Genomic DNA, 24,491 nt, shown 5'->3' on the forward strand with positions numbered 1-24,491 from the left:
GAAAAACAGCCTAAACCGATCCAACCACCTAAACCGGTCGAAGCCAGAAAGAACGTCGACCCGAAAACACAAAAACCAAACCGAAGACTGTGGAAAAGGAACTTATTCACCCAGATCCCTCCACAGAAAACCAGTCAAAAATCTACATTGACCCAGAGACTGTTAAAGTGACTGTTTATACCAAAAAGAAAAGGCCTCTACCAGCTGAAGACCTTCCAAAAAACCCACTAACGAAAAAGAGAGACTGTGCTACCTCTCCTATATTCTTTGAACCTATCACTCCGGCTATGCCTACTCCTTTTGCCCAACCTCACCTGCACGCTCTGACTACAACCCTGATGAACATCAGGAAGCAGATGTAGGGTTTGGTTATCCACAAAACCCACTTTCAGAGCCAGACACTCAGCCATGGGGTGGAGGAGGGGAGCCAGACACTGAAGGGACTCTGCCCATTACAGACCCTGCAGTATACCCTACTAAGCCATCACCCACAGAGGATACAGTAGCATTTAATTCACTACTTGATAGAGCAGCAACCTACCACAATGTAGAGATGCACTCTGATGCTATTGAGGAAGACTTCCTCTTTGATACCCTGACAACATCTGAGAGACACGTAAAAACACTCCCAATGCTAAAAGGGGTATTAAAACATGCAAGTGACATTTTTAAGGACACTGCTAGAGCACGGGTCATAAACCCCAGAATTGAAAAACAAAATACAGGGCTGCACCTATAGATCCTACATACATTAAAGGGCAGTTACCCCTAGATTCCTTAGTGGTGTCCAACGCACGTAAGCGTGCAAACTCAGACTACTGGAAAGGCCGCTCCTCCAGACAAGGAATCTAAAATCTTTGAGGCATCAGGCAAAAGAGTAGCGGCTCAGGCAGCAAACTCCTGGAGAATAGCCAATACACAGGCCTTGCTGGCCAGATATGATAGGGCGTACTACGACAGTTTAGAAGAAATTCTACAACACTTGCCTGATCCCTACAAACAGCAAGCGGATGAACTTATACAAGAGGGAAAGCTCATCACCAATGCTTCCATTAAATGTGCCCTAGACGCAGCAGACACAGCTGCCAGATCCATCAATACAAGCGTGCTGCTAAGGCGCCACGCGTGGCTTCGTATATCAGGCTTTAAGAATGAAATCCAGTCTACAATTCTTAATCAGCCAATCAACCCAGATTTTTTATTTGGTCCAGCAGTTGATTCAATTCTGGACAAAATGAAAAAAGATGCAGAAACTGCAAAGTCTATGGGAGCTCTTCAGTCCCAACAACAGCGGGGCTCCTTTCGTCGCTCCAGTTATAGAGGAGCGCGAGGAACATCACAGCAATCCTCCAACTACAAAGGTAACACACAATCCACATATAACAAGAACTCCAGTAGGGGTGGGTATAGAGGAAACAATACTAAGGGAAGAGGTCGTGGAGGCAATGCAAATAGATCCTCCACTAACACAAAGCAGTGACTTCTTGGCACTACCCCTAGACCACATAACACCAGTCGGGGGAAGAATACAACAATTTCTGCCAGTCTGGTTAAATATCACCACAGACAAGTGGGTCAGGCAAATTATCCAACATGGCTATTGCCTAGAGCTCACCTCAACTCCACCCAACATACTACCCGTGCATCGTCCTATGTCACAGGAACATATAACACTACTTCAGCAAGAGGTCATCAGTATGCTGCAAAAGGGGGCCATAGAACCAGTCCCTCTGCAACATCAGGGAACAGGAGTATACTCCATATACTTCCTGATTCCAAAGGAGGACGGGTCTCTCAGACCAATACTGGACCTCAGGCCCCTCAACCTGTACATTCTTTCTGTCAGAGCATTTTCACATGCTCACTCTCCAGCAAGTCTTACCATTGCTTCGCAAGGGAGACTTCCTAGCAACCTTAGACCTCAAAGATGCATACTTTCATATACCAATACACCCTGCTCACAGAAAGTATTTGAGGTTCACCATTCAAGGACAACACTACCAGTTCAAGGTACTACCATTTGGGGTGACAACAGCTCCAAGAGTGTTCACCAAATGTCTAGCTACAGTGGCAGCACATCTCAGAAGGCAACACATACATGTGTACCCTTATCTGGACAACTGGCTAATACACGCGCCAACAGCCCAGCAATGTGCCCACCACATGTCAAAAACCATACACCTACTGCACAGTTTAGGTTTCTCACTGAACTACCCAAAGTCACATCTGCAACCCTCCCACGTCCAACAGTACCTGGGAGCAACAATAGATACACTGGCAGCAAAAGCATATCCCAACACAGTACGGGTCCAGGGAATGCAGAAGCTAATACAAAAGTTCAGACCCCAACACTCACTTCCAGCTCGAGTGTTTATGCAGCTAATAGGTATGATGGCCTCGTGCATATTCATAGTCCCTCACGCAAGACTACATATGCGTCCGCTACAAAAATGCCTAGCAAGGCAGTGGAACCAGGCTCACGGGCAATTAAAAGACCTAGTGTTGGTGACCAGTCGGGCATACAACTCTCTGCATTGGTGGAATCCACAAAACCTTTGCAAGGGACGACTGTTCCAAGAGCCTGTCCCACAAATAGTGCCAACATCGGACGCATCCCTAGTAGGATGGGGAGCCCATGTCCTACACTGCACAGTACAGGGACTCTGGACTGTGCAGCAAAAGAAAATGCATATCAACCTTCTGGAGTTGATGGCCATCTTTTTAGCTTTCACTACGTTATTACGCAACAAAGCTGTCTTGATCCGGACGGACAACATGACAGCTATGTATTACATTCAAAAGCAGGGAGGAACACACTCACCACAGCTGTCACACCTAGCTCAAGCAATGTGGAAATGGGCCATTCAGAGGAACATTTTTCTCATGGCAGAACACCTCCCCGGCAAGGACAACCAAGTAGCCGACCTGCTGAGCAGGCACAGCCAACAAATGCACGAATGGGAAATTCATCCCAACGTGCTCCAACCATTCCTCCGGAAGTGGGGACACCCGGAAATAGACCTGTTTGCCACAAGCGACAACGCAAAATGCCAGTACTTTGCCGCCAGGTTCCCACATCCGCAGTCGCAAGGCAATGCGATATGGATGAACTGGTCAGGCAAATTTGCGTACGCTTTCCCCCCAGCTCCACTAATACCGCTGGTAGCACGCAAAATGCGCCAACATTCTCTAACGCTAATCCTAGTTGCTCCCACGTGGGCGAGGCAACCATGGTACACAACGTTCCTAGAACTATCGGTGGTGCCTCATCAAAGACTGCAACTAACACCCAGTCTTCTAACTCAGAACCATGGAGAAATCCAACACCCAGATCCGCAACAGCTGAACCTGGCGATCTGGCTCCTGAAATCCTAGAGTTTGGATACCTCAACTTGCCTCCAGACTGCATGAATATTATCAAAGCGGCAAGGAAGCCCACCACTAGAGCATGCTATGCGGCAAAGTGGAAACGTTTCGTCATTTACTGTAATAACAATGACATTAACCCGCTTGATGCTTCTACTCAAAACATCATTTGCTATCTATTGCACCTACAACGGTGCAATTTAGCCTTTTCATCCATCAGAATACACCGAGCTGCATTAGCAGCATATCTGCAAAACAGGCAACACCTTTCACTATTTAGGGTGCCAGCAATTCAAGCGTTTATGGAAGGACTTAAACGCGTAATTCCTCCAAGACACCCTCCTTCACCAGTCTGGAATCTAAACGTTGTCTTAACCAGACTAATGGGACCACCTTTTGAACCACTGCACTCATGCGAACTACAATTTCTTACTTGGAAAGTGGCTTTCCTTATTGCCATTACTTCGCTTCGAAGAGTTAGTGAGCTGCAAGCCCTAACTATTCAAGAGCCATTCATTCAAGTACATGCAAATAGAGTAGTTCTCAGAACAAACCCTAAATTCATGCCAAAGGTGGTATCCCATTTTCATATAAATCAAACTATAAAACTGCCGGTATTCTTTCAGAACCCACAGACAGTAGCCGAGAGGGCCTTGCATACCCTAGATGTCAAAAGAGCTCTGCTATATTACATAGACAGGACTAAAACATTTAGGAAAACAAAACAACTGTTTGTTGCCTTCTCACCACAACGGTAACCCTATTTCAAAATCAGGTATAGCCAGATGGATAGTTAAGTGCATCCAAATATGTTATTTAAAGGCAAAACGCACCTTAACAGTCCCCCCTAGAGTGCATTCCACACGCAAGCTATGGGCATCCATGGCCTTCCTGGGAAATATTCCTTTACATGAAATTTGTAGAGCAGCCACATGGTCAACCACACACACATTTACAAAACACTATTGTGTAGATGTACATTCCAAACAGCAAGCTGCTGTAGGACAGGCTGTTCTCAAAACTCTTTTCCAGACTGCTGCAGCCGACACAGGTAGCCACCGCTAAGGGAGATACTGCTATACATTCTATGCACAGATATGAATTCAGCAGCCCACATGCCTTGAACGGAATATGCTACTTAACAGTATGCATCTGTTCTTGGCATGTAGGGCTGCTGACATTCATATCGCCCTCCTACCTCCCCGGTGCCTGTCACAGCTGCAGCATTCAATCTTTGCATGGACATCTCTTACTGTACTATACTCCATCTCTGCCACAATGGCGAAAAACAATCTGAGGATGGAGAGGATGCCCATGCGCACTGTAGTCCGAGGGAGGAGCCACCTATCTCGTGATACTTCGAAGACTCTTCCAGGACAACAATGTGCAATCATCCGGACCCAACACTAGGCGGCGATCTATGCACAGATATGAATGTCAGCAGCCCTACATGCCAAGAACAGATGCATACTGGTAAGTAGCATATTCCTTTCTAAGCTGGAAAACTACACTCGTGCATAAAGCTACTTCATAGCATTGATATCGGTACTCTTTACGAAAACGAGTGATTTTCATGGAACATCCTGCAAACTTCGCGAATTCTTTTTGACTACGGATAAGTGCTTCCTACCAGACACTCTGCACATCCTAGGAATAGTTCTCTAAAATTAATTATAATATTGGAAGTGGCTATGGGCTTTAAATGGCTGCCATAAGCCGCCTTCTCCAACATCCCAATGTTTGTCTTTGTTTCTCCCTTTCTAATTTAGCACATTCCATCCTCAATGGAGCCTGCGGCTCGGACCTATAAGGTGGGTTCAGGGTCTTTATCAACCGGTATAGCCATTGGCAGCAGGCTGTAAGGCTATATTAGAACATTGGATTGTTGGAAGCTCCATTGAGACTGATCGAGTGGCTCAGGGCTAATAATTTGCTGGTAGAGGCCTTCTGCTCCAAGATTCCAAAGTTTGTCTTCCTGTTTCTCCCTTTGTAATTTAGAACATTCTACCCTCAGTAGGTGGAATGTACTATTAGCCGTATCTTCCTTCATTATAGGCCCTGTCCTGCAGCTTGGGCCTATCGCTCAGGTTCATGACCTTTAACACCCGGTATAGCCCTTGGCAGTGGGCTATGAGGCTATAATCAAAACCAACCTAAAGACCTGTGCACCAGACCACATTGTGCTCTCCAACATTCGCTGCTCTGTTTTGTCCAGATCATCTTCTAAAGATCTCTTTGAAGTCCTCGACCAAACCCTTATCCCCTACATGGTTCTTGGTGACCATATATCAGCCAGCCATGAACTGTGTTCATATTCTGCTTGAAGCTGGTGCTTTCTCCTTTAATTTGTCCCCAGAGCCGTAAAACACTTTACCCCCCATTCCCTTCTCAAGCTCTCACCACTCTTCCTTATAGGCTTGGCTAGTTATGGATCTGAAGCTTAATTTGTTATAATTATTTAAGGACCTTTGTAGCTGCACAAGTGTAGTGTAGTGGGACTGTCAGCAGCATACCTCAGGCACAGTATAGTGATTCCACTAAACTAGGTGAAAAAAAATAATTTACTGAGTCGTCATGTGAGCGAAGAAAAGCGACGCACCCTTGCCTTAAAGCGCTCTAAATAGGACTGCGGCAGCCTGGTGACGTGTTAATCATACGCATACCCTGGGTCCATGCCTCTACTACAAACCCATAGTAATTAATAAAAGGCCTCAGTCCATTCCCAGCTGTTCGGTGTCTTCCACAGGATAGCTCGGTCAGCCTGATCAAAGGCTCATTTTAAATCAATAAAGCCGCAGCGTAACCTCTAAATGTTCTTTTTCCATAGCTTGCTAGATACTCTAACCCTGTGCACTCATGGAGAGTGGAATGACTTACTCTGACTCCTGCCTGAACCAGCGGAGCGACATCTTCGCATTTTGACCAGGATGGCGAATGTGATTTTAGCATGTGACATGTACGGTCACCGCACATTCCTTTTTAGGTCTGGTTTAATTTAGCAATCAAATTAATTTAAAAAATGAATTAAAAAAACCTTTCATTTATACATATGTAGAGGGGAATTTGGTCAGCAGTCTTCATTCATTCATGTTTTCTGCCCACCACGGCAAACTACATGAGGCAGCTAACCAGCCTACTTCACCCCACGGCTGTTTTGCACTGTGAGTGGCGTCATTTGGCCGATTATATGAGCACATTTGCCTAAAACAAACTGCACTTCATTGCTAGTGGGCAATATTTTGCTTTGCCAAAGTTTTTTTCTTTCCTGTGACATAAAAATGCAGTTTATTATATGGTGTGGCCTTGTGACCTCAATAGGTAATACATTAGCAAAGCTTTCTTTGGTCCAGTAAGGCTAGTTTGCACAACCTTAGCTGAACCATGGGTAGTTGTAACTTCGACAGGTCAGGCTTTAACAAAGGAACTAGTACAAAGCATGTAGAAGTACCAGAACAATTGAATAAGAAAGAAACACGACACAAAGGAAATCCAACACCAATTTATAAAAGTTGATCTCATTTTCATTAATGTTTAGACACCAAAATCCACTGGAGGGTTCCAAAGATATGAATTTGTACAACAAGCACAGTGTCTGATGCTGTACTTGTTAGTTTTTTATATGCTCTTCTCTGCCCTACACCAGCGATAGTCCTATTTGTTTGTTTGTTTGTTTGTTTATTTATAACATTTGTAAAGCACAGCTATCACCGTGCAGGTATCCTGGCGCTGAGAGCTTCTATCTGGACAAAGCAGCTGCTGGGCTGCCATGACCGCCTTGTCTTTCGGAATTTAATTACACATATAAAATTTGCAAATGCTAATCGATGGGATCTCCCAGGAGTATATCTTTTTAGTCTGTATTGCAAAGGTACAGGTCAAGGTACAGGGCCTTAAAGACAATACACATACATTTGAAAGCTCTCCTCTGTCTCAGAGGAAGCCAATGCAATTCCTTCATTGTATTGGATGTTCGAGGTCTGTGTAGTGCAAGTTTGCCTGCTGCTTCTTGGACTCAGTATAGTCTGTTAATCAGATAGTCTGGTGCTCCAAGTAGTAGAGCATTGCAATACCCTAACCCGATTAGTATGACGCTGTGCACGATAAGAGAGTATTCTAGGGCTGGCAGCTGTAGTAGAAGCTCTCCAAGGCCACCGAGTAGCGCAAAGCAGGTACTTGCAACGTTATTGACATGGCTCTCCCAAGACAGTTTGTCATCAAATATGACCCCAAGATTGCGAACTGTAACAGAAAGTTGCAGCTCCTCACCGGCTGGGAGAGGCCAGAAGTTAGAGGGTAGTGTTATGGGTATTTTGCTCGTGGAACAACGAAGGAATATAGTTTCATATCGGTTAAATTTAAGGGAGTTTGTGTTCAGCCAATTGTCGATGTCCGACTAGCACTTCTGGAAAGCATTCATGACATCCTGCTGGCTGTTGTTAAAAGACCAAATCAACTGCATATTGTCAGCGTAGGTGATCAGCCTAATATTGTGCGTTTTTATAAGAGTGACGAGTGGCATCATATAAATATTATAAAGGATTGGGCTGAGTGCTGAACCCCTCGGAACTCCATGTTGGATGGCTATATAATTAGAGCGGTAGAGGGACAAGACAACCGCCTGGCACCTATCCGAAAGGAAAGAACGCATCCACTTTAGTACGATAGCACCAACTCCAATTAAAGCTATTCTTGCCAAACGGTTTTGTGGTTGACCGTATCAAAGGCAGCTGACAAGTCGAGCAGTATCAGAACAGTCGACTGGCTGTTGTCCACCTTCATCCGGAGTTCATCCATGGCAAGGAGTAGGGCCAACTGCGTGCCATGCCCTGGCCTGAATGCAATCTGTTTCTGCGCTAGAAGACCATGAACATCTAGATAACAGGACAGTTTCCTGCTAATAAAACACTCTGTTTTTACTGGGAAGTGAAGAAGTGATATAGGATTACAGTTACTAAGGACCATAGGGTCCGCAGTAGATTGTATCAGAACGGGGTTACTATTGTCCTCTTCCACGTTTGCCAGAGTTGGTTAACTGCTACAATGAATTGTGCAGACGCCTCAGCATTCAAGATGTATGGGCATGAGTGACAGAAGCTCAATGGCAACAATTACAAAATCACATGCTGTGGATGCAACACAAACTTCACTCTGCATTCTCTCTCCTCTCAACTCCTGATTTGTGTCCATCACCCAGAGATATGTGTGTTATCTAAGACATCAGTCTGAGCAAGAACTCTCAGGATAGTGCTGCTCGTCTGCTGTATATGCCACCCCTAGGTTAAGACATGGCTTGAACATGAAAATTCAGCTTTGTGCCATGTACTGAACATGAACTGCTAGACGAGCCCATTGGCGGCAATGGACTCCCAGTGCAGCACGTTGCCTCAGAATTTAATTGTAGCGTTGAACTATCTCCTGAGCTTCTAGCTTTGTTCTGTCTCCAGTGCATGAACTCCCTATACAGCATGTACATCAGGCATGAAACACATCATTGTACAGTCTGCCGAGGCCAGCACCCTGCCTCAAAGGAGCAAGGAAATCACCCTTATGAGGAGAGCTCTTTGCTCTGTCGGCTTCGGTCGATGGCTCCCCGCCATGGCATACGTAGACACGGGACGGCACATATTGTGTCTGCTTACGCAGATGATATTATATTGTATCTCCGAGACTTGAGGGGAGACCTGAGCCCGGTTTCCCAGGTCTTTGAGGACTTTAAGTCGATCTCTGGTCTGACCATAAGCGAATCCAAGTCCTATGGCTTCACATTTGCGGACACAGGTCTGACTACTCCACTACCCTTCGCCCCTCACGAGTTCCAGATAGCGGAAACCACCTTTAGATACCTGGGGATGCAAATCTATAGAGAGGCTGAACTGATGATTGACGGTAACCTTGGGAGGGCCATCAGAGCTCTGAAGTCGCAGATACAATTCTGGTTGACACTGCCACTTTCCATACCCGGCAGAGTAGCGATATCGAAGATGGTGATGCTTCCCCGTCTCCTCTACCATTTCACCAACTTACCGTACCTGATCCCGGCGGCGACATTTAAGACCCTTGACACTCTCCTCACTGAGCTAGTATGGGGACACGGCCGCAGACGTGTAAGCTTGTCCAAGTTACAGCTTCCCTCTGACGCTGGTGGTATGGGCTTGCCAGACTTTAGAGCTTACAACTATGCGTGTCAGCTTCAATGGCTGGCTTTCTGGGTGGCTGGTCGCAATCTCCATGAGATCGACATGTCGGAAGAGGATCATGGTAGGGGGAGACTACACACACTGCTCCTGCCCAACTCAGATTTGCCGAGAGATGCCCCACCACTTCTTAGATTGGCGATCCTTTATTGGAGGAAGGCACTGAAATACACTTCCCCTAAGTCATCTTATGCCCCCACGATCCCTCTCTTGGTCATCCCATTGGGCACAGGGACTCTCACGACGACCTCGCTAGCCACCTGGCATAGAGAAGGAGTAACGCATGTGGGCGACCTGTTTGCGGAAGGACACTTGTTGTCCTTTGAAGACTTCAGAATCACACAGGGCGTACCTGGGGGCTCATTCCTGCTGCACGCTGGTCTCCGCAATTATATCACACACAAATGGTCACCTGAGGGCCAAGAACCTGACACGAACCCTCTCACCAAGATGCACTACCTAATGGGATCGGGTGCACACCTCACGAGATTGCTTACTGCTGGCATCAGAGAAGGGAGAGCGTTCTCTCTTTCGCAGCTTAGGGAGACATGGGAGGAGGATATTGGTAGGCCCATGAGAGACAAAGAATGGGACCGCGTCCTTCAATTTCCCAAGAAGGTGGCTAGGAACCCCAAGTTCAAATTCATTCAATTAATGCTGCTGCATAGAGCCTACCTGACCCCGCACCGCATACATACGATGTTCCCCGATGCGAAAAGCAATTGCCCCCGCTGCGACACCGAAGACGCATCACTGATACACATGCTGTGGCAATGCCCCAAGCTAGGATACTATTGGACCACGGTCCATGCATCACTTGAGAGTGCAGGGGCTCTGTCCCGATCTCCTACACTAGAAGGCACTCTATTGGGGCTGGGGCCCTCCCAACGCAGTAGGACAGTGGCGACACGCTTTGCAGACCTGGCCCTATTATTAGTGAAGCGAGCAATCACGATGAGATGGAAGTCACCCAAGCCACCCAACCCTGAATTATGGAAGGCGGAAGTAGTGCGCTGGGGTAAGGCAGAGGGAGAAGCACTGCAGCGCGAAGAATACAGAGGCCTATGGAAAAAACCGATCTCGTTGGACTGGTTTGTCACTCTGGGCGCGTTTGAATCTGGAGACGATGGGGAAGAGGGGGATACCAGTGACACACAGAATGTGGAATAAATGTGTCCGGAGCCGGACGTGCATGCACTGTTATTGGCTGGGATGCATACCTATGGGAAGGGGGGCACCCAAATGCTGACCTGTGGCCTCGCACCGTCTATGTGTACAGTGAGCAGTAGTTACACGTTGTAATACCTGGAGTGACCCAGAGGAATGTTCATCCAATTTATTCAATTAGATATCTGTCATGAGAGTGTCGGGTGGGTTGATCGAGGGTGGTGAGAGGGTTTGAACATGCCGGGGTTTGTTTCGTTGCGACAGTTACGATCGCCACAAAATGTAAATTTAAAATGGTGATGCAAATATATGTTTTAAGCAGGCACATACATGTTTTACTCTGCTTTCCGGGACTTGGAAATTTATGTAACTGCTTTAACCACTATGCTAATAAACAGATTTTCAACAAAAAAAAAAAAAATGAGGAGAGCTCTTCCCGGTCTCCCACTTGAATCTAGAGTCCATTTCTCAGTGCTGCATCATGTTTAAAGCTGTACATATTGGCCTCCACTGCCGTCTTTGGGGGCAAGTCCTACTGCGAACTTCACATCTCCAAAATAAAAGCAATCCAGAACTTTGAACAAGGCCTTTTCCTGTCCGGCATCTTGAATCTAGAGCCACCCACCCGAAAATCTCAGGCTTAGTCCAACTGTATTAGCTTTCTGTAAAAAAATTGGAGCTTAAGTCTGCTTCTGTCACAGAATTGTATTGAAAACAACGGCCAAATTTGAAGTTCACAAATAAGAGATTTGCCGGTAGTGATGATGGATGAAGTTAAAGGAGAGGTTGTGAAACTTTTAAAGTCAAAATTATTGAACAAGTTGATGCAGCAGAGTAAATTGCGCCTTTGGTCGTGGTCAGATGTTCGAATGGCAAGATTCGTTTGTGCGGACTTGACAGATCTCAATAGTAACATTGTTGTGGAGAGGTTTCCTCTAGTCGAGGTAAACAAAATGTTAACCATGACCAAAGGGAGGCAGTGATTTTCTTCTATTGATTTATCCTCTGTTTATCATCAGGTATGCTTACATCCACTCAGGAAAGAGTTAAGTACATTTATGACACCTATGAGATGTTTTAGATTTATAAGGATGTCATTTGAATTGACTTTGGCTGCTGCCATTTTCTCAGTAACTGATGATTAAGTTATTTGATAAATTAGAAGGCTTAATATTTTTCCAGGATGACGTTTTTGAGATGGATACAGTGGCGACTGTCAGGGGACGGGAGTGACTCGGTGGGGAGTTGTAGTGGGGAGACAATAAAAAAAAAAGGTCCAAGTATCTTTTGCTGCCAGCCGGCTGGCCAGCTGTCTCTCCCCTTGGGTCCCTTCAGCCATCTTCTACTCTGCTTCTGTAGCGGAAGGAAGCAGTAAGCACACAGCCTCCCCCCCCCCCCCCCAGCCTATCACAACGCTGCTATGCAAAGTTGCGATTTGTCTGAGTGCCGTGGTACGGCGCCCATACAGGGACTGTGAGATTTTGCATGTTCATCACCAGGCTATGTAAAGCAAGCCTGGTGGGAAAGATGCAATTTGGGCAGGAGTGTGGGCCGGCCAAGCAGTCATGCACACTTGGAGTGGACAAACAACTCCTCCTCCATAACCCTAACCCCGCCCCAGGCCAGCCCGTAGTAAAAAATTAAAATGATATAATAACTAGGTTATCATTTTATTTTTCCGCTGCACCATTCTCAAAGAAGTGGGTGACGCTCCTACGCCTTAGCGGAGGAGCCGCCACTGGATGGATGCCACCAAACAGCAGTATGATGAGAGATTAAGAAATGTTTTGAAGAAGATGGAGGAATGTGGGTTAACAGATGGAATTACGAAATGTAAATTTGCTTAGCAGGTATGAAAATATTTAGGTTGTGAAGTTACTATGGCTCCCATCCGACCCAAGAAGGAATTGAGTGCGGTGAAGCACGCATCTGTACCTACAAACAAGGATACATTGATGTCCTTTTTAGGGCTAGTGGAGTTTTATTCAAAGTTTATTCAGAACTTTGAAAACAAAACTAACTTATGACAAATTTTAAAGTGCAATTCACATGGAATGAGCATACACAATCTTAGTTTGAACAAATTAAACAGGATATTTGTTCAGCGTGAGAGTTAGAGTTTAGATCCCACTTTGAAGTGTATAATCACTACAGATGCAAGCTGAAAAGAGTTTGGAGCTGTTTTATCCCAGATTATGTCTGAGGGAACAGAAGTCAATAATGTGTTTGCTTCTAGAGTATGAAGAACAGTATGCTGCTCTGGAGAAGGAAACTTGCAGTTTTGAACATTTCAGACAATTTGTTTGGTGCTAAGAACGTTTGGTACGTTGTGATCTGAAATCTCTTAAGTTTTGACTACTGATGGGTTGAGTGCCACTCCAAGGATTTCCTGACTGTCTATGAAATGGCTTGATTATATTTACATAGTACAGTATGTAACTGAAGTTAGAAATTAGATAGCAATCTGCCTCAGAAGATTTCCATTACCATTGGTTGAAATTCCTAAGGATGGTTGGGAGGAGTTTAATGATGCCTGGACTGGTGTGGACAGTGGAGAAGCAGTCACAGAGAATGAGTGGTGTGTTACTGTGGATGGTGATGAGAATTTGAAATTGGCTTAGGAATGGCTTGTGAATGGTTTTAAAGTTAGGGTGAGTTGACTATGTGAAATGTGTTGATGAGCAGAGCTTGAAGGGTTTCCCTAAAATAAAAGGTTTAAAGAACATTATAGTTAGTTTGTTGTGAGAGGCATTTGGGGATTTTTTAAGAGCAAAAGAAGAGTGAAGGAATGCTATTGGTGGCCTGGTATGGATGTTCATATGGAGAGAATACTGAAAGAATGCTTTGAGTGTAGTAATGCTGATAAATCATAGGTTTTACTTAAGCCTCCATTGTGTCCTATTCCCACTCGTAAGTTGATGGTTTGGGATGTAGTTCATATCGATATTGTGGGACCGTTGGCAAGTGAGGATGGAACATGTATGTTCATTTCGGTTGCCATGGATTATTTCTCCAACTGTGCGGAAAGATGCTTTTGCTGTGGTTAGGTTTATGAATGGAATTGTTTTGAGAGAAGGGTCCCATAGGAAGGTAATCACTAACAATCTTGTTCAATTTAAGGCTGAGAAAGTAGAATAAGTTTTGCAACAGCATAAATTCACTTTAGTGTATCACCCTGAAGGCAGTAGAGAAGTAGAGATGTTTAATCGTGCGATTAAGGGAGCTTTGCAACCAGGAAGGAGTAGAAATAAAAACTAGAAAACAGCAATTGAAAAAATGGTTTTGAAAGTACAGGATTACTCCTACCGTGACATGATATACCCTTTAACCATTATGAGAGGAAGAGTACCATTAACCAAAGAGAATCGTAGTTTGTTCTCTGGATCAAGTTTGAAAGAGTGCTCACCCCATGTAGTACTACTAATATTCATGGAGCACAAGGAAGTTATAAAGAAACATGCGACAAAAGCATAGTATTGAAAAAAACGTTTTAGTGGTTGAAGAAATGGTGCGTGTGGGGGAAAAAAACAGGTCACATTGGAAAAGGTGAGAGTGTATTTTCGGATCCGTTTCCAGCAAAGGAGATCTTTTTATGAATTTAACTAAGCTCAGTGATCGAGTGTGGCACATGAGCAGGAGTGCAAGGTGTAGGTTGGGGTCGGGGAGTGTAGTGTGTGATGCAGTGGAAGTTGGGAAGGAGTGTGACAAAACGAGAAATATTTTTGGTTGGAGGATGAGATTTTGTGCGAAGATGAAGGAAGCGAAGAGCATGGAGTGAGAGTGCATGGGGAGAGCTGGGTAGAAGTTGAAGAACTTAGAAGCAGGCCCCAGTCCCTGTTCTATGCCCAATAAAAAGTCAAGATGGCAACACGTGTCAAGCTAACTGGTAATATTCCAAAAGCACCTAACCTTTTACAGAATAATCCTCCGTCAGTGACACCGCTTAGAGGTTCTTCTACTTCCCCTCCACCTTCTACTGGGAGTATTGGGTCTTTATTTCCTAGCTTGCAATGCCGGGATCATTTTATGGAGGATTGCTTTGAGAGATTCAAGCAGTTATTAAAGTCGGACCTTGCCCCTTTACTCTACCATCTTGATTCTGTGGAGACTCCTCAATTAGTGGCTTTAGAAAGCTTGTTGCCATCCATACCAGGAGTTTGCACCTCTCTCGCTAGAGAGCCCCCTCAGCTGACTGCGTAGCAGTTGCAGCAGCACAAGACAAGGAATGTATCAACAAATCTATCACAGCCACTCCAAGCGCCCCAAGCCTCACGTAACCAGAGGGGCAACTTAGTGGGGCGAGTCTTGAATCTAATGAGGGCACCATCTGCCTATCCTGGTAGATCCCATACTATTTATACTCAGTTACCTTCAGAATCTACACCCCTTTTAATTATTCTCAAGGATGTCCCTGTGTTACCACCCCATACCAGAAAAGACAACATGGCCCTTAGAAACAAATCAATTGTTTGGCTCAAAACGAATTCTGGTTGGACACAAGATCTAGCGCAGGAAGTTGTGTTGGTGAGGCCGACTTCATGGCTGGGCATTCATCATAAGAACATTCCAGTGGAATGCTTGATAATCAACTTTAAGAACCCTCAAATTTCTGAGTTGTTGCTGCAGCACCTTGCCAGGATGTCATTGTCAACTAGTAAAGTCAAGGTGCCCCCAATTAATAATTTAACAGCCTAACAGTCCTCCTACGGTTGCGAATCCAGTGGCACGCATCTCTGCCAACCCTCAACAGCAATTTTTTAACGTCTCTACCAAAAACCACTTTACTAACCACATTCTACAACTCCTTCTAACTCTGAAAGTAATTGTCTTACATAGATTATATCATAAGAACCATATTTCACACTTGGTGACCAAAGTCAGCCTTTGAAGCTGTTAAATTGTGGAAGGCCCCTGGGCCTGCCAACATTTCAGGACAGCTACTACGCCCATATTTAATGATTTGGGTCCCATATGTCAACCGATTGTGCAACTCCATAGCCCCAGGTGCTCCAATTACCCACACCTGGGAAGGTGCGGAGATAATTCCCATCTACATGAAAGGGGACCACCTGCATCCAGTAAGTAAATTATAGACCAATTAGCCTCCAGAAATCTCTATTTAAGGTCTACGATAGGCAGATTTTAAACAAACTTACAGAATGACAGAGGCCATGGAGATTCTGTCACCTTACCAGGCAGGATTTAGACCAAGAGTAAGCACTATAGATCAGGTTTTGAGGCTTATTCTTATTGTCTGGAATACAACAAGTTGAGAGATGGCCACTTGTATATAGCCTTTGTAAACCTTAGGGCAGCCTTTGACTTAGTCCCAAGGGGATTACTCTGGGCTACGCATAAGGAGCTGGGAGCTCCAATAACCTGCTTCTTTAACAAATGAGATTATATCAGGAGAATTATGTCCAAGTTCTCTGAGGTCCACAATGACAACTTACTGACCGCATCCTCATATGTAGAGCGGTGACACACAGGTGTGTGTTAGCCCCCACACTCTACTCCCTCCACTTAAATGACGTTATCAGGCCTCTACTCGAAGGTAATATTGATGCCTCAAAGCTAGAAGGGGTTTGTGTCCCTGCACTTTTTTTTGCAGACAGCACTCTTTTAATTTCACAAACTCAGAGTGCCGTGCAACAACTCCTGAATATTTTTTTAATGTCTATTGCAAAAATAAGGGTCTGGAGATTAATGGTACCAAGACTACATTTATGGTGCCCCATAAGTCATTCAGAGGGGCCTTAGGCCGGGAACAGAAAAAACTAGAATGTATTATTAGGATTTTAATATCTGGGTATCATATTAGATAGTAAATTATACATATATATTTTTTATTTAAAGAGTTTTATGTAGCACTGGCAAGACCTGAGGGGAATGCTTTACAAACCTTTGGGGCCAGATGTAGGTAACTGCAATTTAGCGAGTCCTTAATAGCGATTTGTACCGAATCGCTATTGAGGACTCGCTAAATGGAATGTAGGTAGGAATAGCGACAATATTAGTGATTCCTTAACATTCCTCAATAACGAATCTGTAATTGAGATTCGTTATTAAGGAATACCTAGCCATTCATTCCTATGGGCTAGGAGGCCCATAGGAATGAATGGGAAGATATTCACTATTAGCGATTCGGTATTACAGAATCGTTAATAGCGGGAGCTATTTCAAGGGTGCCCTGTTGCACCCCTGAAATGTGCATGTGTACAGATGTGGCGGACATACATGCCCTAAGGGCATGGATATGTGCCACATGGCCCATTTAAGAAAGCAAAAAAGTGTTTTTTAAAGGAAATCGCTACTTACCACCAACTTGAAGTTGGTGGTAATTAGCGATTCCTTAAGGCTCAAGTATACTATTTTTAGTGCTACATACATTGCATTTAAGGAATCGGTATTTCCGATTCCTTAAATGCAAGAGCAAAATAAGGAATTGCTATTAAGCGATTCCTTATTTTGCATGTAGGTATGAATTCACCTACATTGTACTCAGCCAAATACCGGTCGGTAACGCTGAAATTCTCCGAACTTCTGCGTTACCGACCAGTATTTAGCCACCTACATCTGGCCCTTGGTTGTCAGACATTGTCAAAGGCAGTGTTGGATAAAAATAGGATGCAGAGCAATTACTTTTTTGAAGCTACATTGGATACAGATAACAAGTTATAGATTAGTCTTTATAAAGTCAGATCACAGCAATTTGTGGAGCGGGATAAACAATGAAGGTTAGTTGGGATTCAGGTTGTGGGATGAGCTTAAGAGCCTGAGGTGCTGTTTAAGGAGAAGATCTTTTAATTGCCTTTGAAGCTCACAAGGACGGGGTTCGTCCTGATATTTACTTGGAGGGAGTTCCAGATTTTGCAGGCAGTGCCTGAGAAAGATCGTGTTGGGGCTTTTTGCAAGTGTTTTTTGGTGGGGATGAAAAGCTTAATGTTGGAGCTCATGAAGTTTCTCGTCTGTCCTTTGTGAGTTTGCCAGCAAGAGAGGCTGGTTTCCCTGTGTGAAGGGCTTTGTGAGTGAGACGGGCTGTGTTGTAGTAGCAACGGGCTTCAATCGGGAGCCACTCTATATTTTTCAGGAGGCGGACATGTGATCGTGATACTTGGTTCTAGTGACCATCCTTGCTGCTGCATTGAGTGTGGCTCTTAGGGGAGCTAGGTGCGACTTAGTGGTGCCAGTGAGGGTGGTGTTTCTAGTCGTGAAAGAGCTAAAGTTTGCATGACAGTTTGAGTTATTAGATCAGTCTGGGGGAGGAAAGGTTTAGTTTTATATAGGAGTTTTAGGTTGTAGAATGCATTCTTCTCTTTATTTTTCGGTTCATGCTCAGTCTTGGGTCCTGCGTGACCCCCAGGGATTTGACAGAATCAGCCAGAGTCCGTTTGCAGTTTAGAGCGTCAATGGTATTTATACATTCTTGGACCCGGGTGATCTGTCCCTTGTTTGTTAGGAGGAGGACTTCCGTCTTGTCTTGGTTGAGTTTCAGGTGTTTGTTAACCAGTTTTGGACTTTATTGAGCGTAATATTTAGTCATCTTAAATCCTCTGGGGAGGATATTTCTAAGTAGAGCTGGGTGTCGTCAGGTATGAGATGTTAGCTTGTTTGAGCATGGTGGTGAGGGGGTTTTCATGTAAATATTGGAGATTGTAGGCGAGAGCACTGAGCCTTGGGGGACACCCCTGGTTATGGTGGAGATCTCTGAAATATCATGGGCTCCCCAGATTCCTAAGCGAAGGGTAATGCTCCAGCAGAGAGCCATGGAATTTCTTATATGCACCAGGCAACATTATCAAGAGCAATACTCCCTGCTATCGATTTGTACAAGGTAAAAGCACAATCTGCAGCTTTATATGGTGCCGAAATTTGGGGCTTTGCTAACACTGAATCTCTTAGCCAGAGTGAGAATAATTTTGTACGCTTGCTCCATCATCTCCCAAAAAGTACTCCCCTTGCTCCCATGTTCTTTGATGTAGCACTCAAGAGTGGAACACAGAGCAGTGCTAAGGCCTCTTCTTTACTGCGGGGGTATTTGGACTGTAGAGGAGCTGATGCCATATAGCGGGCCGTGATAGCACATCACCTGTCCATGGTTCAGTCACGTCCACTCAAGGTTCACAAAGTTGTGTTTTGGAAGTTATTGGTCAGATCCAAGCTCTTTAACTTCATCTTCGAAAAAGCAACTCAAATCCTCTTTCCGGGACTTCATAATCGCTATTCTCCATCGAAATTCTACCTTGAGAACACTGTCAGACCAGTTTTGATCTATAAGTATGGACCCTACTGTGAAGCATTTTTGGACATACCCCAACCCCAATTAGCCAAGTCTTTGTACTTAAAGTTCTGTCATGATACTCTTGAAATAGGGTCATTTACGTCACAATTGAAATCGGGCAGGGCCTGTTGTCGATGGCATCCTCCCTATGTGTCTGTTCTTTTGTCCTGGTTATGTAAAGCCAAGACGCAAATGGATGCGCCCATCATGTATTCATTTAGGCTTCAGGCGCTACCTCGAAGCATTAAGGGTACTGCAAGGCGATGCCACTACCCACATTATAATTACTGTGAGCAATTATCTATGCTCTGTGCATGAGGGAGAAAAAAGATTTAAAATGTTAATGTGTAACTGAGTCTACAAGTTGTCACTATGTTGCGCGTGAGAGTATCAAGCTAGTATACCTCTAAGTTGTAGACCTTTACAGGTGCAATAGTTCTATGATACAAGTATAATGAAGCACCCCTTTTAAATGGTAGACCGTTGTGTTTCTTGCAGCCCCTCTTGTTTATTTAGTGCACCTTCTGTTATGAGAATCACATGTTTTATAGCGTATCCTTGAATAGTATTAAATGTACTAGCACTTAAAAGAAGCATATTCTTGACTACAGTGCTGCTGTAGCGTCTTTCCCCTCTTATCAATTTTAAAATCCTATGTAGTGCAATACCACATGATTATGACTGCTGCTTTTTTATCTTGTTTTTACCATCTCTACTTTTTGTCATTTGCAGAAAATGTATTTATTTGTATTTTTTTACGGACTGGCCATTTTCTGTAAAATAAAACAATTTGAGCTTAACTGTCGTCATTTATTCTTCGCCTTCACAACAGCTGACTGACTATAGTTATCTTCCACTTTGCCTGTCCTTTGCTCCTCCGCCTTCTGTCCTTACCATCACAATCAAGTTGAATATTTCTGCTTTATTCGCCACCTTTTCTACCAAGTGGCATGTAAAAGCACAGTACTAGGCTGCAGAAAGATGCTTGCAATGAACCAAACCTAATTCATCTGAAAATAGACCTGCCTAACCCTCATATTTTTCCTGAGTGGAAAACAAGTAATCATTTCAGTTTTTTAAAATCTGTTTCGCTCCTTGCCTTTGCATCTCCCGCTGTGTTTCCGATGGCAGTGACGACACATAATCAATAATGCCTTCCAGTGACGGCTCAGTGCCATCTGTAATGGGTTCTGCCTCCAAAGTGGAGCAGGCCTTTCCCAAAGAGCTGAATCAATACCATGCCAGGGGGCAGGCTCCTACATCCGGGCATGCATGTACTTGCATTTATTTATAGGCCTCCATGTGTGTCTAGGCTTGTGACGCAGAAGGGGGTGGGATGGTAGCGGCACAACTGGTCAGCCAGTAGACATTGTCATGCCCTCGCTTGCTGCTCGGTAACAGAAGGACTATCTTTTTCATCCCTCTTCTGACACTACCCGTGCCTGCTGGAGGGGGGGGATTTGAGCCCACACTACTTTTTGCGAATAAGTGCTTCTTGTAGCAATCTCTGCCCTGGAGTCCAGTGGAATGTGTGTGACTTTCCCCTTTGCTTTTGGCAGGCAACGTGTTTCTGCATTAAACCAGGGAGGATGACGAGTGCAGCTCCTGCTAAGAAGCCGTACAGAAAGGCACCACCCCAGCATCGAGAGATCCGTCGTGACCGTGACCTGCCTGTAATCCGGAATGACCAGGACGGGGAGACCCCATCAGCTGAGCCGTACCAGGTAACTGACTCTAAATTCTCAAGGGGAAGGGCTCTGTTCTGCCGGCGCACCTGTTCCGGTAAGGCGAAGGCTGTAGTGTCAAACCATGCCAACAGAGTCAATGTTGGCAGTATTAACTGTGCCTCCTCATGGTCTCTGACCTCTAGCAATGACAAAGATGTGGCAGGGTACAGCACAGAGGGAAGCCGCAAGGGCCACTCAACACCATCCTCACTCCTTCGTCGAGTGACATCGTTGAGAAGCAGCAGAATGCCTAACCGACCTGAGCCACGCAGGGGCCTGAGCCACTTTTGGAGCCGAAGTGAAGAGAGATTGGCATTTCCTGCAGACGAAGATGGTGAGCCTCCTCCTTGTCCCTACAAAAGCAGGAGTCTCGAGCGGTGTCTCGTGTTTAAAGAGACAGCTGAGGTCTTGGCACCACGCAAATCTAAAAGAATACCAAACCTCTTACCTCTGAAAGGTATCCTGAAGCAACCGGCCCTTCTTGATGTTCACCAACATAGCTCCACAGATGATGTGGCAAGGAGCCCCTTTGCAGGAAGACTAAGATCCCCTCACTTGTCTCCTAGTCGAAGAGCTCGTCTTTCACCAGAGCCCAGTGCCTCCCTAGAGCGAGTCGCCTCAACCTCTCCAACCAAGAGAAGGCCAAAACGTAGCCCAGATAAATCCAGGTTTTCCCAATTCTTGGATGAGATCACGTCTAGGGTCATGAGCCCCACTGACATGCATGGTCTAGGCACGCCTGAGGGTCGGGGGCGTGGTGGAGGCAGCAGTGGGGCAGAATCTTCTTCACCACGTGAATCAACACCAGAAGGGCAGAGGGAAAGGCAGGTGGAACGGAGCAAACCATCCATCGAAAGAAGCCCTAGGATTTCCCGTAAGAAGGTAGAAAAGCAGAAAGCAGGCTCTGATAGTAGTGACGGCAGAAAGAAAGTGTCTTGCGAACCTGAGAGATTTGTGCAGGTGGCAACAAGGCCTGCAGCTGAAAAGGCTGGAGAGAAACCTCTCCGATCACAGTGGATTACAACAGACCTGGGAAAAGGTGATGCACTGAGACATGCAGACTTGAGACAGTCTCAAAAGATGGTCCGAGATGAGAGGAGGAGGAGAGACATCAGCAGGAACTTCCAGTTCACAGAAAGCCCAAAGCCAGCTGACTGCAACTGGATTGACACACATTCTGTATCTTCCTCATCACACTGGAGTGCAGAGGAGACCAGCCAACCATCTAGGACCTCCCCTTCCTACAGTGTGAACCTGCACAAGGTAGGCATTAAGGAAGACACTTCCTGTACTTCAACATGTTGTTCCCTCATTCTCTACAATGGAAATTGGCATCTCGCAATCCTTTGCCCCCAGTACTCCGCTCATTTTTTTTTTTGTAAACCCTTAAACCTTGATGCATGATTCACAACTGACCAAATAAAATGCTTTCTAGTGAGGTGTTTAATATAGACTTCTTTTACTAGGGGTTATCTTTCTTCGCTTTCAGAAGGTTCAGGTAAGACAGACTGACTGATTGGTTGGGAAGGCAAAGCAAAAATATGAAAATACTGCTGGGGCATCGAGGTCTTCAGAATGAATTGTGCGTTCTGCATCATAAGTAGACAGCTAGCGAAGTAAGAACACAGTACTGTAATTCAAGGAGGTGCTTTCTAGTTCCCTCTCTTTTATCCTTCCCTTGTTCATAAATTAACACTAGAGCCAGGCTAAAGTCTGCAGCAAGGTGTGAACCACAGCACTGCTCTCCCTTCATATGCCACTGTCCGATATTGTCTGGGCAAGTTACTCATCACCATCTTACAAAAATGCAACTCATTCAATTGCGAAACCAGCTTCTGAAAACACAAATATTTAATCTCTTCCTTCATTTTGAAACCGTTTAATAAAAGATTGCACTACCGATCCCATAACTTCCAAATTTGTGGACAGGTTCATTTTTACAGCAGTCTAGCAGTAAATGAATTGCTCATCCTCTGCAGTCACCCATGTTCACTTGAGTCCGCATTGCTATCCACACATTTATCGTCCACTCCTGATACCTGGGGGAGAGGAGTCTGGCATACTGCGCTGAGACTTCCTGGAGTATCCCTCTGAAGTGTGTAAGGAAGTGTGGACCCCATGTGTACACCTTTGAAAAGAGGATGACCGGCTTTTGTATGTGAAGTGCTCCCCTGCCCACCAGTGCTTGGTTTGCAGTATTTAGATCTATCCCCTATACATTGTATTCATGTAAGACTCAATGAAAGCAGAATCTATCTCCACCGAGGTTCCACTGTTGACTTACTCTCAAGTGTATAGAGTGAATCAGGCCTCGAGGGCTGCGCACATTGCCTCCCCCGCTAGTCCACTGCTCTCAAAACCAGTTAAAAGAATCAGGCATTGCATTTCTGATTAGCTGTCCCTAAGCAATGCTCGCTGGTCGTGGAGCGATGAGGGTCGTCTTCCAGGCACCTAGCCATTGGTCCTCTCCTAGAAAAGCTCCCAGGTATGAAACCGAAAGACCAACCTTCGAGGACTTTTACTCAACCAGCCTCTGCCAGGATCGAACTTGTGTGCTCACTCAAGCACACACAAACAGCTGTGAATATTAGGCCGAGGCTCCATGTCCCCTACTGCCCCCTTTCCCTTGTGGGAACTTTACCTAGCCGCAGAGGACACCTTCAGCCTACGTGGTTTTTACTCTCTTAATGGATAGGGAGCGTAGAGTATCTCGAGATAGAAGCCATAATAAGTGCCTGTGCTTTTGCTGCCGATGCAACCCCGGTCCTGTTAATGATCACACAATCTAGGTCATTGTAAGCAGCTTTCCGTGTAGAGTGGTGGGCCATTTTGGCATCTGACAAATGCCATTTACGTTTGAGTTTCCAGCGATTCTCATCTTCTGATGCACGGTCTGCTCTCTATTCAATGCAGTGCCTGCGGTTTACACCTAGGTACTGACCCACTCCCACCACAAATGTTATGAATTTGAGTCTTGTGGGTAAAGACATTTGAAATGGTCCGTACTTATGGTCTGCGTCACCATAGCTGGTAGTCTTGTACTGCCTCCAGAGAGGGGATATTTTTGGGGTGGGATGATGCTGCAGCAGGAGGTGGGACTGCCCCAGCCTGTCTGTTCTGTCCCTTGAGATATAAGGAGGTTGTTTTAGGAGCTCTCTGGAGCAGCAGTGGTAAAGTGCGACCAAGTTCTCCTGATGCACATTGAAGTATAATAGTGACAAATAGTGGCAGAGGGAGGCAACATCGCAGAGTCTCCTCTCACTCAGAGTTGATATTTACTCCATTAAGTTTTTGATTAAATGTGTTGATATGAACCATTGAAAACTTATAGCTTTTACTCTCTTCCTTCCCTAGGAACAGCCGTCTGATTCTGACAGAATTCAGTAAGTATTTGAAGTCTGCTTTTCTCTTGTGCCTTGAAATCTAGAATTCTCATTTCCTTTGTGAGTTTAAGCATTAGTGCCTACTTTCTACACACCGTGTATTTGTCACACATACATGTTGCTTACTGCACTACTAAACAATAACATGGCCGCCTATGTTTCATCAGGCACCATTGTGTGTGGCTGAGAGTTAAACATTGATCATTGACCTCTCATTCTGACCTGTACAGCATCCATTTGAGGACATCCTCATCCATCATCCCTGCTTCTCGCCCCTCATCCCTGCTTCTCGCCCCTCATCCCTGCTTCTCGCCCCTCATCCCTGCTTCTCGCCCCTCATCCCTGCTTCTCGCCCCTCATCCCTGCTTCTCGC

The 24,491-nt window shown here is 45.2% G+C and overlaps 1 protein-coding gene across 2 annotated transcripts in view; it reads left to right on the forward strand.

Moving 5' to 3' along the window:
• Positions 1–24,491, forward strand: part of TJAP1 (tight junction associated protein 1) — a 475,927-nt gene that overhangs the window by 403,872 nt on the left and 47,564 nt on the right. For both annotated transcript variants that reach the window (XM_078647440.1, XM_078647439.1), the window contains exons 4-5: positions 20,568–20,732; positions 24,090–24,118. In XM_078647440.1, coding sequence (XP_078503566.1) covers positions 20,598–20,732; positions 24,090–24,118 — 164 coding nt within the window. In that variant the 5' untranslated portion in view covers positions 20,568–20,597. The remainder of the gene's footprint in view (positions 1–20,567; positions 20,733–24,089; positions 24,119–24,491) is intronic.

The sequence above is a fragment of the Lissotriton helveticus genome, chromosome 6 (assembly GCF_964261635.1).
Source record: "Lissotriton helveticus chromosome 6, aLisHel1.1, whole genome shotgun sequence".
NCBI lineage: Eukaryota > Metazoa > Chordata > Amphibia > Caudata > Salamandridae > Lissotriton > Lissotriton helveticus.